The sequence below is a fragment of the Gymnoscopelus microlampas genome (genome assembly GCF_963454915.1).
Source record: "Gymnoscopelus microlampas genome assembly, chromosome: 15".
In the NCBI taxonomy this organism is placed as follows: domain Eukaryota; kingdom Metazoa; phylum Chordata; class Actinopteri; order Myctophiformes; family Myctophidae; genus Gymnoscopelus; species Gymnoscopelus microlampas.
The window spans coordinates 25164648-25181675 of record NC_139952.1 but is presented as its reverse complement, the minus strand read 5'-3'; the positions used below and the strand labels follow the sequence as shown (position 1 = coordinate 25181675).

General features: G+C 40.5%; 3 protein-coding genes across 3 annotated transcripts; 2 read left to right on the top strand and 1 right to left on the bottom strand.

Moving 5' to 3' along the window:
- Positions 1-1605: 1605 nt before the first annotated feature.
- On the bottom strand, positions 1606-2923 carry LOC311062241 (uncharacterized protein). The gene is made up of 3 exons (XM_084081120.1): positions 2809-2923; positions 2072-2185; positions 1606-1858 (listed from the first exon to the last, which is right to left on the bottom strand). The coding sequence occupies exons 1-3, from the start codon at positions 2858-2860 to the stop codon at positions 1617-1619; spliced, it is 408 nt and encodes a 135-aa protein (XP_083937246.1). The 5' UTR covers positions 2861-2923; the 3' UTR covers positions 1606-1616.
- Positions 2924-4698: 1775 nt separating this feature from the next.
- Positions 4699-6375, top strand: LOC311062243 (uncharacterized protein). Its single transcript, XM_084081122.1, has 3 exons — positions 4699-4757; positions 5795-5908; positions 6120-6375. Exons 1-3 carry the CDS (start codon positions 4706-4708, stop codon positions 6359-6361), a joined length of 408 nt encoding a protein of 135 aa, XP_083937248.1. The 5' UTR covers positions 4699-4705; the 3' UTR covers positions 6362-6375.
- A 7462-nt stretch (positions 6376-13837) lies between these two features.
- On the top strand, positions 13838-16592 carry LOC311062246 (uncharacterized protein). Its single transcript, XM_084081125.1, has 3 exons — positions 13838-13991; positions 15412-15522; positions 15973-16592. The coding sequence occupies exons 1-3, from the start codon at positions 13949-13951 to the stop codon at positions 16182-16184; spliced, it is 366 nt and encodes a 121-aa protein (XP_083937251.1). The 5' UTR covers positions 13838-13948; the 3' UTR covers positions 16185-16592.
- Positions 16593-17028: the final 436 nt, after the last annotated feature.

Genomic DNA, 17028 nt, shown 5'->3' with positions numbered 1-17028 from the left:
GGAAACTTTGCACAGTAGGCCAAGAAAGAATCTCCACCCAATTTTTTTTCAAATCTATATAGCGCCACCATTACAAAGATTTTTGCAAAAATACTTTTTTGTTACTACTCCTACAGATTTTGTCCAAACCTCACATAAATCAGTATACATTATCTCTGTAGTCATGTATACTGTGATGAGGGGACAGGAGGTTTGTGTCAGCAGACCAGAGACTGTGGGAGGCAATGTTTCAGTGAACGAGATAAGAGGGAGTCAGGTTATCGAGAGTTTGTAGTTTGTGGTTGAATTATACGTCAAGATGAGAGTCATACGTGGAGACATTCACCAGAGCAAAACATTGTCTCCAAACACATGTTGACACATGTGGGTAACTACTGGGACGTACATCGGGGGCTTGATCAACCCCGGATAGGTCACCTGGGCGAGGGTGTATGTTGCAAGACCCGAAACGCCTGTCGACCCCAGGCTACAGCACTGATGATATGTCCCAGTTGCATCCATGTGATGTTTTTTTTTATAGTTATTCTATTTATAGTGGCTCATAGGAATAGACTATGTGACAACCAGGAATAGTTTGGTGACCACTGGAGAGACGGTTGACAGCCGGAATGTAGACGGCATCCGGGAGCAGTATGGGTTAGCAGTTAGCACCCCAGCCTGTGTCTTGTGAGGAAGAAGCCCAACAAATCCACGGTGAGGCCTTTAAGGAGGGCCATTCAAGCAAGCCGCAAGTGGAGCCTTCAGTACCACCACGGCCCAAGAAACCATCACGCCAGAATGAAATGTTTGGAACGGGAGAGTCTGGTGCAACGCTCAGGTCCTGGACCTGGTGAGATGAAGAAGGAGCCCGGCCAGGAAGCCATCCACAGAGACTAGTCCCTCCACGTGCCAGAGCCTCTCCTCTCCCCCAGTCCCGGCAGAGTAGTTCCGGAGAAGCGGATTGAGTGGCCCCGTCTTTCTCTGATAGGACTGACTGTGGGTAGCTACTGGGACGTAAGTCGGGGCTTGATCAACCCCCGGCTGAGTCACCTGGGCAAGGGTGTATGTTGCGAGACCCGAAACACCCGTCGACCCCAGGCTACAACACTGATGATACGTCCCAGTTGCATCCATTGATGTTTTTCTTTATGACTGACAAAAGAGGAAACACTTTTAAAAATGTTTTTTTTTTTTTACATCTCCTCACATATTATTAGAGAATTATAAATGCAGTATTCAATTTAGAACTGGATTCTTTGTGTAACAGGGAGCCTCTCTTGAGTGTGAGTGGTTGAACACTTTATATATTGGAGTAGTAAACACTGTATTGGAAGCCTCATTGTTGAGAAATCAGAAAGAATACACATTTCATCCACAGTAGACATACTGTGGACATCTGCAATTATATTCTGCAGTATATACTTATACTGCAACGTATTCAAGTTCATTTGAATAAATAGAATAGGAGAGAAAATAGTTAACATTCCATCATATGTGGAAAAAATAAACATATAGCAAACACAGTAATCAATCATATTTTTCTTTATTTCTTCTCCTTCATTTTGTCCCAAACATTCAACAGCAACTTAACAGATAAATAACATGAACAAATAAGGTGTTGGATTCCAGTTTAGTGACTAATAAATCATGGTTCCGCAGACAGAGGCAAGGAGGGCTGCGCCAAGAGCAGCAGTCAGGGACAGCTTGGTCGTGGGGGCTCCGCTGAGTGTGACTGGGTTGCATTTATCAGTGGAGCAACAGTCGATCTTGGTCTCGTAGGTGATGCCCAGCAGGGTGGAGTTGGTGGTGGCATTGCATCCGGTGGTCACCGTGCAGCCCTGGCTGCTGAAACCATTGAAGCCGGAGATACTGGGGAATGCTGGACACAAGGATCACAAAGAGATGATGAGTCAATGTGAATGTCAAACATGTACTCATGTGCTGTGTGTGCATGCATTACATTAGCAGAATGTTACTCTGCATGTGAATGCGTGAAAAAGTGATGGTACAGTAATTCAAAGTGACTAGGCTATCTCTCAGGCGTGAATGCATGAACTATGAATGATGTGATGAGGATGGGAAGAGGACTTACTTGATGCAGCAGTAAAACAGACTTCCGTGCTATTCTGTGTACAGGAGACATCTTTAGAATTGACGCAGTAGCCCAGAAGACCCACACTGCAACTGTTGCAGGTCAGACTGTCCACTAAAGAATGGAAATTTGTGTGGAGTTAGTTTCACATCAGAACATCATGGACACCTTGAAAGACAATTTTTATAGGATCAAAGTGTCAGGAGTTTAAACAGTTCTATGAATTGCATTATGCTTATTTTCAGTTATCCTTTGAAAAGAGATATTTCATTATTTATGAGAAGGGAAAAAAAGAAAAAAATCTACATGGAACGTTACAAATGTCCTGGATGTATTAAAGTATAGCCAGGAGAAGACAGTGTGATGATTGACTTAACTTAGTTTATCATCAATTTACTTCAACAGGTGTCTCAGAAAATCAGGTTTCACATTCTCTACTCTTTCGTTAGAAATGTCAATTAAAAGACAGAGATATCAACATATGATGCTGCCCACAAGAGTGACAACTGTGTTGATTATCTTTCCTTGATAAACACCTACAATAAGAACTACTACTTGTTAAACAAGTTAGACCACTGTTTATCAACCTGAAAAACTAACTCTAAAAGGCCCATTGACCTGGAGGACAAACCATCCGTTAGTAAACTAGCCTTGATGGCTGTGTCAGTAAAGTACTTTTCATTCAATAAGGAGATTGTAATAACTGATTATTAGCATGGATCACTGATGAGGCTTACCCAACATAACGGATGCGATCACTGCAATGATTCCATATAAGATCCTGGCCATCTTGGTGTATATGTGATGTGTTCTTGAGGACACGCAGCTGAATGTTCCCAAGTGAATGGATGAAATCCGTCAGGAGTAATGCTGAAGCTGTGGCACAAGTCTGTTGTTTAAATTGTATTTAAACAACCCTACACCCTACCCCCCCTACACCCCCACCCTACCTGGGTTGTACCCAGGTAGGGTGGGGTGGGATGGGGTGGGGGTGAGGGTGACGGCACACAAAGGAGTTATACAGGTGTTATTTTGCACAACAATGGAACTGGGGAAAACTCACTTTCAGATGCCAGGGACCTCTGCGGTATGCTGTCTGACTGGTGTCGTTTACCATACCTGTACATCTTCTCCAGGAAAGCAGTGACATTATCCTCTGCACTTTAATGCTATCGCTGATCGGCCAATGCCGTCACCTTTGTTGTTAGTCCACTTGTTAATCATAGAATAATGTACAGAAACATTTCACTGTGAGATCTGTGAAAATGCATTGTTTTGGGGATTCAAATCCTTGTGGTTTGTACTTCAACTTTCTGAAGTTAGTGCATAAGATATTTCATCCCTCGATCGTCTGTTAGGCAAATAAAATGCATTTTCCTAATGGTAACACCATGGGTAACACACTGCATCTGCATAAAAGTTTACCCGCTCGCCCCCAGCGGTTCTTGTATTCTTGTATTTGTTTTACTGAGGTTAAGTTTAGAAATAAAGTTAGGTTTAGGCATAATTTTACTTAGGTTACTTTTAGGAACAAGGTTAGGTTTCGGCACAGTTTTACTGAGATTAAGTTTAGGAATACCTGTGGCGACCGTTCAGAGGTCACCCGATTTGACCCGGGGGAGCGTGTTTTAGGGCGAGAGTTGTAACTTTAAAGTACAGAGATGATAATGTCACAGCTTTCCTGGAGCAGATGCACAGGTATGGTAAACGACACCAGTCAGACATCATTCCGCAGAGGTCCCTGGCACAAAATTGGCCAAATGAGCCGGCATCTGAACATTCCAGGTGGAAAGCATTCCAATGGTCTCATTTGCATTGTTGTGTTAAAATTCTCTCTATTGGCAATGTTCAGGGGTAAGACACATTTTTGATTAAAATGTTGTGTGCAAAACCATGGACCCTATGAAGCTATGATGTGAATTGTGGGCGAGCGTTCCGCACCGGCGTGGCGAGTGGACCGTTGTTGGGGGTGAGGGCTCCGCTCGAACTGGGCGAGCGGTCTGCTCAGAAAATGGGGGCGAGCGTGTTTTGGGGCTTCCGGTTACCTTTCTACCATAACCAGCTGACAATAATTACTATACAAGTTGGGCTGTGGATGGTCAACACGCTAGCCTGGAGGAGAAGAGTGTGTGTGTGAGACATTTAAATAAGTTTCTCAGTGAGTATGGATGCTATCTGAGAAGAGAATTGTAATGACATGGACTTTTATAGTTGAAGGATAGGACACAGAGTTTTGGATACTGTGCTTCAGGATAGTGCTACCAAATCTGTTGCAGTAGAGGTGCTCAGGACTTGTCTGCATACTGCATACCAGAGGATCAAGGTGCACACAGTTTGATTTTTCAGATCGCATTCCAAGCGGCAATGACCAAAGTTTGCGCACCCGGAGTAGGCAACCCGGCCTGCCGGAGACCACAGTAGACGCATTGCTATCTACGAGTCATTCACCTAACAGAAGGAATGACAAAAAACCTGTATAACCCCTTCCTCTGTAGCCACCCCCACCCATCTCATCCCATCTATCCCACCCTACCTGGGTTGCATTTAAACAACAGACTTGTGCCACAGCCTCAGCATTATTTTCATCCATTCACTTGGGATCAGCTGTGTCTTGAAGAACACATACACACCAAAATGGCCAGGATCTTATATGGAATCATTGCAGTGATCGCATCCGTTATGTTGGGTAAGCCTCATCAGTGATCCATGCTAATAATCTGTTTCTCACAATCTCTTTATTGAATGAAAAGGACTTCTAAGCTAGTTTACTAACGGATGGTTTGTCCTCCAGGTCAATGGGCCTTTTAGAGTTTGTTTTTCAGGTTGATAAATAGTGGTCTAATATGTTTAACAGTTGCAGCAGTGTTGTTGTTGTTTTTTTTTAAAGATATTTTTTGGGGCTTTTATGCCTTTATTTGGACAGGACAGTAGGCTGACAAGAAATGGGGAGAGAGATGGGGGGGAGACATACAGCAAAGGTCGTCGGGAACGGGAGTCGAACCCAAGACACGCTGTCATGCTGGATTACCAGTTTATGTGGTATGCGCCTGGACCGCTAGGCCAGGGGACGCCCCAGCAGTGTTGTTTTTTTTACGAACAATCGTCTCTAAATGTTGTTGCATCAACGAACTTAAAGAAAGTTTATCATTGGTTAGTGTAGGATTTCCTTTGACAGCAAACATGGTTCTTTACAATAACGTAGGTGCTGATGATGTTTAAATTCTTGAATCTGATTTTGTATATGTAGTATATCTGGCTGGGGTCATTCAGTAAAACCAGAGTGTAGTTGATCATTTTTGATCATTAGCACAGAATTTATGCAACACGGAACAGAAATGTTGTCCAAAAAGTCATTGGCCACTGTCATCAATGGCAAACAACTTTGTTTTCAATTTGGAGTGGTTTCAATAACAGTGTGTGTACAAATCCACCACATTCACATTCATTAGAATAATACAACAATTATCTACTCCTAAATGGATGATAAACTAAATTAAGTCAATCATCACACTGTCTTCTCCTAGCTACTTTAATAGATTCAGGAATTTTTTTCATGTTCCATGTAGATTATTTTGTTGAATAAATCCATAAATAATGAAACACCTTTTTTCAAATGATAACTGAAAATAAGCATAATGCACTTTGATCCTATAGAATTGGTCTTTCAAGGTGTCCATGACGTTATGAACTGAAACTAACTCCACACAACTTTCCATATTTTAGCGGACAGTCTGACCTGCAACAGTTGCAGTGTGGGTCTTCTGGGTTACTGCCTCAATTCTAAAGATGTCACCTGTACACAGAATAGCACAGAGGTCTGTTTTACTGCTGCATCAAGTAAGTCCTCCTCCCATCCTCATCACATCATTCATAGACATTCAAGCATTCACGCCTGAGAGATAGTCACTTTGAATTACTGTACCATCACTTCTTCACGCATTCACACTTACAGTAAAATTCTGGTAATGTAATGCATGCACACACAGCACATGAGTACATGTTTGACATTCACATTGACTCATCATCTCTTTGTGTTTCTTGTGTCCAGCATTCCCCAGCATCACCGGCTTTAATGGTTTCAGCAGCCAGGGCTGCACGGCGACCACCGGATGCAATGCCACCACCAACTCCACCCTTCTGGGCATCACCTACGAGACCAAGATCGACTGTTGCTCCACTGATAAATGCAACCCAGTCACACTCAGCGGAGCCCCCACGACCAAGCTGTCCCTGACTGCTGCTCTTGGCGCAGCCCTCCTTGCCTCTCTCTGCGGAACCATGATTTATTAGTCACTAAACTGGTATCCAACACCTTATTTGTGTTATTTTTGTGATTTGCACTCAGTTGAATAGTATTAAGTCCTACTTATAATTCCTTTTTGAGCTGAGATATTCAGAGCCAAAGCCTTTCTTTTTTACTTACATCCAGTGGCGTACCCACCATAGAGGCAGGGCAGGCGGCCGCCTGCCCAACTAAAATCTAGCCTCCTCTAGAAAATAAAGTAAAAGACTGAAAAACAGGCAGTGAAAAAAATCCAAAGAGAATAGTGGCCATCGGACCTCCTCGTCGCAACCAATCACTACCGTATCCATTCCGCAGAGCGACGTCGCCTATAGTGATGCAAATGTATGCCTTTATATTTTCATGGGGTGCCAGGAGAGCCAGCTGGGGGTCTGGGCCATCACCTGTAGGCTACTCACCTCGCATAAAAGGGGCTCTGAGTCTGAGAGCAGCTTGAGCCATTAAACTACTGTAACAACATGAAGAGACTGCTTAATAATTGATTGATTTATTATACTTGCATATTGTTTTTATTAACGTTTTGTTGTCAGTGTATTGTTGTTGTTGTTATTGTTGTTTCCCCCGAGATTTCCCCCCGAGATGTTTCCCCGAGTACCCCCCCCCCCCCCCCCCCCCTTCGGAGGGGGGGGGGTAGAGAAAAAAATCTCGCCTGCCCTAAATGTACTTTCTGGGAACGCCACTGCTTACATCTTTACATCATGGAAGTTGATCTTTGTAGTGCTTTAGGTAAAACAATGAATTCAAACCCCTTCCATTGTTATATTTGTCATGTTATTTATTTGTTAAGTTACTGTTGAACCTTTGTGACAAAATGAAGGAGAAGAAATAAAGAAAAATAAGTTTGATTACTGTGTTTGCTATATGTTTATTTTCTCACATAATTGATGAATTATTAACTATTTTCTTTCCCATTCGATTTATTCCATTCAAATGAACTTGAATACGTTGCAGTATATATACAGTATATATAATTACATATGTCCACAATATGTCCACTGTTGAAATTTGTATTCTTTCTGATTTCTCAATAATGAGGCTTCCAATTCAGTGTGTACTACTCCAATATATAAAACGTTTTCAATCACTCTCACTCAAGAGAGGCTCCCTGTTCCACAAAGAATCCAGTTCAGTATTGTATGCTGTAAATAATTCTCCAGTCTTCACTCACTAATATGTGAGATGTCAGTCAGCATGTGTTTGGAGACATGTGTTTTGGTCTGGTGAATGTCTCCACGTATGACTCTCATCTTCACGTATGACTCAACAATTCAAACACAAACTACAAAATCTCCATAACCTGACTCCCTCTTATCTCATTCACTGACACACTCCCTCCCACAGTCTCTGGTCTGCCAATCTGGGAACCCATCGGCGAAAAAAGGAGGAAAAAATATATTTTTTCCTTTGTCAACAAGGAAGAGGTTATTGTTCTCGCACCACTGAGCCAGATTGTCTATTTCTCTCCTAGTCCGTCTCATCGTTGTTCTTAATCAGGCCTAGTACATTTGTATCATCAGCGAACTTGATCACCATGTTTGAGCTGTGCGTGGCCTCACAATCAAGTGTGTAGAGGGAGCAAAGGAGGGGGCTCAGGACACAGCCCTGGGGGGCTCTGTTGTTGATGGTCAGAGAAGTGGATGTCATGGACACGTTCTGTGTCAAGTAGGATGGGGACAATGGTGTTGAATACAGAACTATAATCTATTATCAACATTCTCAGGTAGGAGTTTCTGTTTTCCAGATGAGCAACAGCTGCATGAAGTGTTGTGGCTATTGCATCCTCAGTCGATCTGTTCTGACGGTATGCATATTAGTGCTTGTCCAGGCCTGGCATCAAACTATCTTGAATTTGTTTTTTTATTAACTTCTCATAACATTTACTCACTATAGATGTGAGAGCCACAGGGTGCCAATCATTTAGGCTTGACATCTTTGAAAAATGTTTGCCACTGGTACACTGGTAATGACAGATGATATTTAAAACAGGAGGGATACACACCTGTGGCAAGAGAGAAGTTAAACATGTCTTTGTACACACCAGCCAACTGCTCCGCACACGTTTTGATCACTCCTCCTGGAATTTCATCTGGGCCCACTGCTTTCCTAATATTAATTTGCTTGAACTCCTTACACACCTCCCCTTCTGTGATAGCCAGAGCACTGGACAGGCGACGGTGGTGGGGGCTCTCTTCTGGGGCCTCAATTTAGTGTGTGTAGAAATGATTCTACTCCTCCGGGAGGGATGCAGGGACATTGACTGCATTTCTGAGATTACTTTTATAGCCGTTATATTGTGCAGCCCCTGCCAGACACTGCGCAAGTTGTTGCCACTTAATAGTGTCTCGATGTTTTCTCTTGGGTGTTGGTCTGACCAAAAGCAAGTTTAATTACAGCAGATATTGATATGGAGGGGGAGAGAACTGTGTGTAGGCTCCTCTCTCGACACAAAGAAACATCAGTCTATTATAGCAGAATGAAACAGAGGAGTCTTACATTGGAAACTACTGGAGGAACAAGGGAAACCATTTCAAAGACAGGTTTTGTACACAGATAACGATCAACATGGTTACAGTGAGGAAGGGAACAATGCACGAGACATGCTCAGTTTACGTCATCAACAAAACACACACACACACACACACACACACACACACACACACACACACACACACACACACACACACACACACACACACACACACACACACACACACACACACACACACACACACACACACACACACACACAATTATATGAGAGCACAGTGGTTCTCAGTGTTTGCTTGGCTTCATACCAACTAAAGCCTACGCCAACAAAATCATGTCTCATAGCTCTATCAATTAATTAATTAATTAAAAAAACAAATTAACGGATCAATTAATTAATTAATGGGATAGCAAAGGCAACGTCAAGTTGCTGAATAGCAGCTGGACCAGCATCAATCAGTTGCGTTGTAACAGCTTCCTTTTAAGGTATCCATGTTGTTCTTTGCTATTTTATCTGTCTGGTATAGTGTTACATGATACTGACCATGATACTGACCATGACACTGACATGATACTGACCATGATACTGACATCATACTGAACATGACACTGACATGAAACTGACAGGATACTGACCATGATGATACTGACATGATACTGACCATGATACTGACCATGACACTGACATGATACTGACCATGATACTGACCATGACTAACCATGATACCATTATGTCACTGACATGATACTGAAACAAGCAATAAAGCACGCACATACACTAACTAAAACCAGGTGCTGGGCTGAGGTCCGAATCCAAAGAGAATCAAGTCTGCACACTGGGTCATGCTCCAAAGCTTAAAGATGTATTGGTTCATTTACACCATCAGGCTCTTCATCAGACTGACCATGATACTGACATGACACTGACCGTGACTAACCATGACACTGACATGACACTGACATGATACCGACATGATACGCCATGATACTGACATGATACTGACATGATACTAGCATGATACTGCCCACAATACTGACCACATACTGACCATGATACTGAACCATATATTCTGACCAAGATACTGATACTGACATGATACTGACATGATACTGACATGATACTGACATGATACCTACATGATACACCATGATTCTGTCAGTATCAGGGACTGGCATCCATGTGACAGGGCTGGTAACATGTTGCCATGTTAACATGTACTATGGTAACATGGTACCATGGCAGGGCCATGACAGCCCTGCCATTCAGTGCTGTGAGAGGGGCCTGATGTGACAGGGCCCGCCTGCCATCCATATACAATTCTACTCTACTACTCGTAACAGGCTTGTTTTCTCTCCAGGAAGTAGTACTTGTTACATAATAATCACATACAGTACTAACAGTCCAGTTTAATGTAAAATCTAATGGGCTAGTTTTCTAAATTATCCCATTATGTGGAAGACATTGTAGTCCGGTAGACTAGACTGGAAATGTTTGTTCTTCAGTGACAAAATACTTTGCATAATGACTGACTGACCATATCCTCCCATTCCGCCCAGTTCCATTTGAGTCCCTGACCTGTAAAAGCTGTTGGTTGGGTAAAATGCATTCCTGCCACTTCAGGTCCAATTTACAAATGAGCAGATGCTCTTATCCAGAGTATAAGTGCGAGATCAGTGTAAATGGCATGAACAAGTCAACAGATGACAGGGTAAATATAGTCATATAAGAAGAGTGCAAAGAAAACAATTTAGTGCTTCAAAGAAACTAGGATACCAGATAAACATCAAACCTAGCGTCTGTCTAAACAACATCCTATCTAAATAACATTCTTAGGATTTGTGGTCAAGCTAAATCAGAATAAGAGAACATGTGCAGTAACCAACATACAGCATTGCAGTATCTGCATAGTATAACTAGCACTATAGCAACTATAGCAACTATAACTAGCAACTATAGCAGTGGTGTAAAGTAACTAAGTACAAGTACTCAAGTACTGTACTTAGGCATTTTTTACTTTACTGGAGTATTTCCAATCTTCAATATGTTTACTTCTACTCCATTACATCTCAGAAGCAAATATTGTACTTTTGCTCCACTACAATTATTTAAAAACATTAGTTACTTTGTAGATTTTGTTTATTATTACAAAACGTACATTAACCACCTCAGCCCTATTTAAACTTTGGATATTTGAAAATAGCCGATCTATAAGCTCACAACGTGACACATCGCGACGCGTTGGGTGAGCTTGTAGATCGGCTATTTTCAAAATACTTTATACGTTTTAGACATATGACAAATTGTGAAACGGGACATTCTGCATAATGAGTACTTTTAGTTTTGGTACTTTAAGTATATTTTGATGCCGATACTCAACTTTTACTAAAGTACATTTTGATTACCGGATTTTTTACTTGTAACAGAGTATTTCTACACTGTGGTATTGATACTTTAACTTAAGTAAAAAATGTGAGTACTTTTTCCACCACTGACACTGGGTGAGTTGCACCTCTCCAATACTAGAACAAGTGGAATTTTTTGTTTATGTTTTTACAGTATCTAATATTGGAACGTCATAGAGACAGAACACCTTGGTGTCTAATTTAAAACCAGTTCTGAACTCTAACTTCCTTGTTCCCCTCTGCATTCAATGCCACTATTTTTTTTCCAAGCCTCCAGACAAAAGCTTGCTTGACATCGCTTTTACAACCAAGCAAACCTACAGTAATGACACAGTCAGTCACCTGATCCTGTTGCAGCACTGACCAGAACAGATCCAGCGCCATCCGGCTGTCTGTCACTGCTATGGTGGCTGTTTGGAATAGCTGGCACCCTAGAGCAACAGAAAAAAAATACATACAGTACATGTTTTTAAATATAGAAGCATTTGGCAAACATATATTTTCACTGTACTTTATGTATATGTTAGGTTTTCTCCCATACGTTTTCTCTGTTGTATACTTTGAAATGTATAAGAAATATTACATGTCTGTATGGAAAAGGCCTCTGAAGAAGAGTGTAGATTTTACATCTGGGTGTAGTCATTTTAAATAACAGGATTTAAAAGCGGGTTCTGGTCATGTGGTGAATGTTTATTCAAGCTGGGGATTGTTTTGTTCTCAGTGCTAAAATGACAGCCACTGAGTGAAAAGGTGAAGTGCTTTTATTTCATCACACTTATTCCCTACACTCTGCCCTCAGTAAAAAATAAAAGCTACTGTATATCCTGTCTCCAACTGGTACAGAATTCAGCTGCTAGACTGCTAAGTAATTATAAGAAACGCGACCATAATATCACACCCATCATTCTGCTCTCTGTGCTCTCCAAGAATTGATTTAAGATTTGACTTGATTGAGATTTGAATCTGATGTACTTTTAAACCCCTGCAAGGACAAGCTTCCAGTTACTTTTAGGATATTCGCAGTCCCATATGAGCCTGTGTGCAGCCATAGATCCTCAGATAGGGCCCTTCTGGTTGTACCTGAAACTCGCCTTGTTACTCGGGGTAATCGAGATTTATGTAAGGATCTAAAGCTAGCAAACAAATATATATATATATATATATATATATATACACACATCATTTGTCTAGTCCTTTTCTCAGTGGAATTTGCCTCTTACGGTTATCGTTTTAATTAGCATTATTTTATGTTCTGATTTAACTTTTATCTCTTTATGGTCATCTTGCTGCTCTTCCTACCTTGTTCTGTAAAGCATAGCCCTGTTTGTAAAAGCACTAAAAACATTTCTGATTCAGTAGTGCTGGTAATAAATTACATTGAAAAGCAGCTAATCAGCCATGGGAAATTCATGTGCATTATTGGATTTCTCAGATATCTGTGTGTAACCATGGCAGAAATATAACAGATCAGTAACCTCGACAAAGCCACCCTGGGAGTTTCACCCAAAGAATCAATTAAAGTGCTAAAGTAACCACACTGAAGTGCAACACAGGTTTGTTTGTAAAAGACTGGAGCAGAGACGTGCTTCTCAAGATAACCAAGTACATTTATTTTAAATGCCACAGGATGATATCATACTGATATCATACTTTAATTAGACAAGTTAATCACAATGAAATCACAATTTAATGTTAAAAGAGTAGAAAGCACTATAATAAAATACACAAGTGAAAGGCCACAGTCAGACTGTAGGGGGGAGGAGAGACAGAGGAGTTAGTACAGTGAGGGTTCAAACACTTCAAAACTAAAAACACACTTACACACTATTGGTGGGTTTAGGTGCACACAAACCACACACACAGTGGCACTATAGCAGGAGTACAATGGCTGGAGAATACAGGGGCCTACAAGTACAGGATTGTGTTAGAACCACCATCTGAGGGCCCAACATAATTATATAAAAGGCAACTTTACACTATATGTACCTCCGGTTAGGTGAGGTTTGGGACCTACACACACAGCCTCTTGGCCTCTGCTCTGATCCTCAACACTGAGGCAGAGAGGAGGACGCCTGAGGAACATTACAGTCATTTAGCAGAACATAGGACCATTAACAATAAATACCATGGTCTAAACAATAAGTTAAAAGCAGAACCACACTCCATTTCCTACCTTGCTCAGACAAGCCAGTGCATTACAGAGAGCCAAGCTAGGATAAGTGCATGAGCACAATCAGTGACTACCTACACCTGTGTAATTGGGGCATGGACACAGAAGCCTGAATGGAGACAGGTCTCCCTGTTACATATGAACATGCTTTGCTAACATAGACGTGTGAAAAAAATATGGCATTTGTATTATTTATATGAAGCAACTATATGAAAAGTGATACCTTTGTGTTCACTATTTTTAATAACAATTGAACAAAACCAGAATTGTACATGATTTAGTTTAAGAGTGCATACATTTTTGTTTATGGACTTTACGTGAAAGTGTCAGACTTCCTCTTAGCAGGAAGAACCTGATTTACCTCATTCTTTTCTTTGCTTTGTCATTGTCTTTTCTTTCCTGGCATTCTTTCTAGTCTTCAGTAGCCTTCCTTGAGTGCAACACAAAATTAACCTTCTTTTCACCAGAAGTATCTTTTGTACCAGCTGTCTACAGGACAATTAGTAGTGATAACATGTGGAAAGCAGTGATTATCGTGGGAGCCTTCATAGCAGCTGGTAAGTAATCTTTATCTGAGTGTTATTGATTTGATGAGACCAGGACTGAATACAAGTGAAAATAGCCACGTTTCTTTTATGTAAAAAAAAAATGTGCTAAACTTATTAGATATTAGATTAGATAAGCTTATTTATCTACAGGTGGGTCATGTCATAAATTTACATGGCTATAAACCAAATATGCTATATTTATTTATTTTGGAAATCCAAAAGTAGAACTTTCACTTTTTCCTTATGTAACTTTTTTTTATGAATAAAACATATTTTGTCCAATCTGTATGGCAGAGTATGTTAATACAATACATGTTAATACAATATAACTTATACAATTGGGGTGGTTGTATTTTGTCTCCCTGCTCTTCTATTGAGACATTTAGATTGTGTCAAAGGTCACGTCTCACCTAGACATGAATTTTGACCTGATGGTCAAGATTCAATGTATCCCCTTAGCAAGCAGGCTGGCTCTATTAGCTCAATGGTAACTAAACATCATTATAATACAGTGCAGTTTGTAAGTCCTAAAATGCGGAAAAACTTGTTTGCAATGAGTTCACCGGATTTCCTGTGTTTTCCCCATAGAGCTTTTCATTCATACAGAATATAAGGTTAATAACATAAATCTAAAATGTTGTTCTACAACATCAATTACAGCCATCTCAATCATGCATTTTGAAGCTGCGCTTTAAAAGAATATAAACTTTTCCTGTGCAGTTCAAAAATCAAAAAAAGGATTTTGATTTGTGACAATTAGTGTTGAACAAAACGCTACACGCGTTATTATATTTATCTAAAACCCTTTGTAAAAATTCCATTGAAAATCTGTGATGGGAACCATGGATGTCAGAACCCTGGCAGGAGTAACTTCCGGGTTGGCCTACAAAAATAAGTCATCCATGCAGCTTTTTATTGGAGGAGTAGAATCACTAAAAGAAAAAGTTATTTTCAGTTGAGAGACACGACTCCTGGAGGCTCATAAACAGTCCTGGGAATGGGACAAACAAAGAGAATGACTACTGGTTCTATTAATAGCCACCCATGATAAAATCTCCTGAGGCCTCCTGAGGAATTACTATAGCACACTGGCAGAATAACATTCCTAAATCAATGAAGCACAATATCAGGTCCAATGTACAGTATAGACTATTGAGATATTCTCATGAAGTATGTATTCTGCGTTTTTGCAGTGGGCTGCACTGAATCTTCTAAAAATGACATACAACATGTGTTGTGCGAGTAGATTAACGGATGAATGCGTCAAACACATGATCTCAACGTACCCAATCGCTGCTACCTGCTTTACATCTGATAACAGGGTGCACAATGTGAAATACAAGTTCAGTCAGTCACCTTGATTATATGTGTGTATACCTGTGAGACACTGCTGGGTGAGTTGTGAACCTGATGTCCTTGCATTCCACAGCTCAGTGTCTGACCTGCACGCAGTGTCCCATCGGTGTGTTTGGGAAGTGCCTGTTTCCATCAGATGTTGTGTGTGACAACTCTACTCTTAACTGCTACTCTGGAGAAGCACGTGAGTTTCTTCACTGTATGAATGCTGAAAAAAAGTTAAGGCAAGATAAGACAATTTAAGAAAGGATTAAAAGCAGATTTTTTAATGATGTTCTGCATAGTAGTGTATATCTGTCTGTCATTTAATGTCACTATGAATTGAGTACAAAGGACCCCAATGGAAACAAGCCAATGGCTTTCTTTTTTTTATTATTCCTATTAGCTGACCTGTATTGGACTGAACTTTCATGTGCTTTTTTCTGCAAACTTCTAATAAAGTATTCAATCAATCAATCAGATCACAAATCTTTTTAAAGAAAGAATGAATGCTATATTAAATATTCATGTGCGTACACCCGAAATGTTAATAAGTTAGAGAAAATTTGGTCTTTGAGCTATGCAAGATCTTTCAGGTTGCCTATACAGTTTCCAAACCAATTACATCTTCTTCTTCCATACTCAACCTTCCCAGAATTCAATGCCACAGGAGTCCTCTCCCTGCACAACCGTGGGTGTCTGGACTCAGACCTGTGTGGGAAGACGCTGACAGGCTCTATCCTGGGAGCAGGATTCACAAGCAGCTTCCAGTGCTGCCAGACAGACCTCTGTAATGGAGCCATCTCTGTTCAGTTCTTATCCCTGACCACCACAGCACTCTGCATCGCCATGCTGGTTTCTGTATGAGGCAATGGGCCCTTGCAGTTCAACCTCTCCATCAAGCGTCTCTATACATTTTTATTGTTTACGAAATCAACTTATAAATAGCCTGTACCTGCAACAATGTGGTATTTCTTGCAGGCTTTAATCTAAGTATAATGTAGTGATTATGTATGCATCAATATTTTATTTTTCTATTTAATTATTAATGCAGTGCATGAAATCACATTACAATTATATGGCAATTGCCTATGTTCATGCATTAGATAGTCTCATATAAAGGCTCAATAACTCTGTGGTACTTGATTGAATTGATGTGCAAGTATATTGATCAACAGCAAATTATATAGACTACTGTGATCCTTATAGTGCTACTTTAATTGACCGCAACATTCCCTTTTCAAAACACTTATTAAATATTTACATTCACATCCATTCTTTGTATTTCTGCTTTTCACCCATTTCAATAAACAGGCTTACTATAGTGTTATTAATAAATAATAATGGTTCCTGGGATTCCAAAGGAAAAAAAGGAAAGTTGATAACTGAATAGTCATCATTGTTATCTTTCTGCGTCAGATGCTCATATTTGTCATTAGGGCTATCCATAATCCTCTCAGTTGGCACTTGGCCTTCATAGCAACCACAGGCTGCATGTGGCATTAGAAGTGGTTCAAGTGATTCAACTCCTTTAACAAACATAATCTCCCTTTTGTGTAACACAAAACTAAACAAATCGTTAGAGAACAAAACCAGCCATCATCCGGTCTAAAGACTTAATTTGTTGGGCGTGTAACAGAAACATAAAGAAAAGTATGGATGAATACCTGGCTTTTACATCAAGGCATCAACGTCATCCAGGTGATTGTCA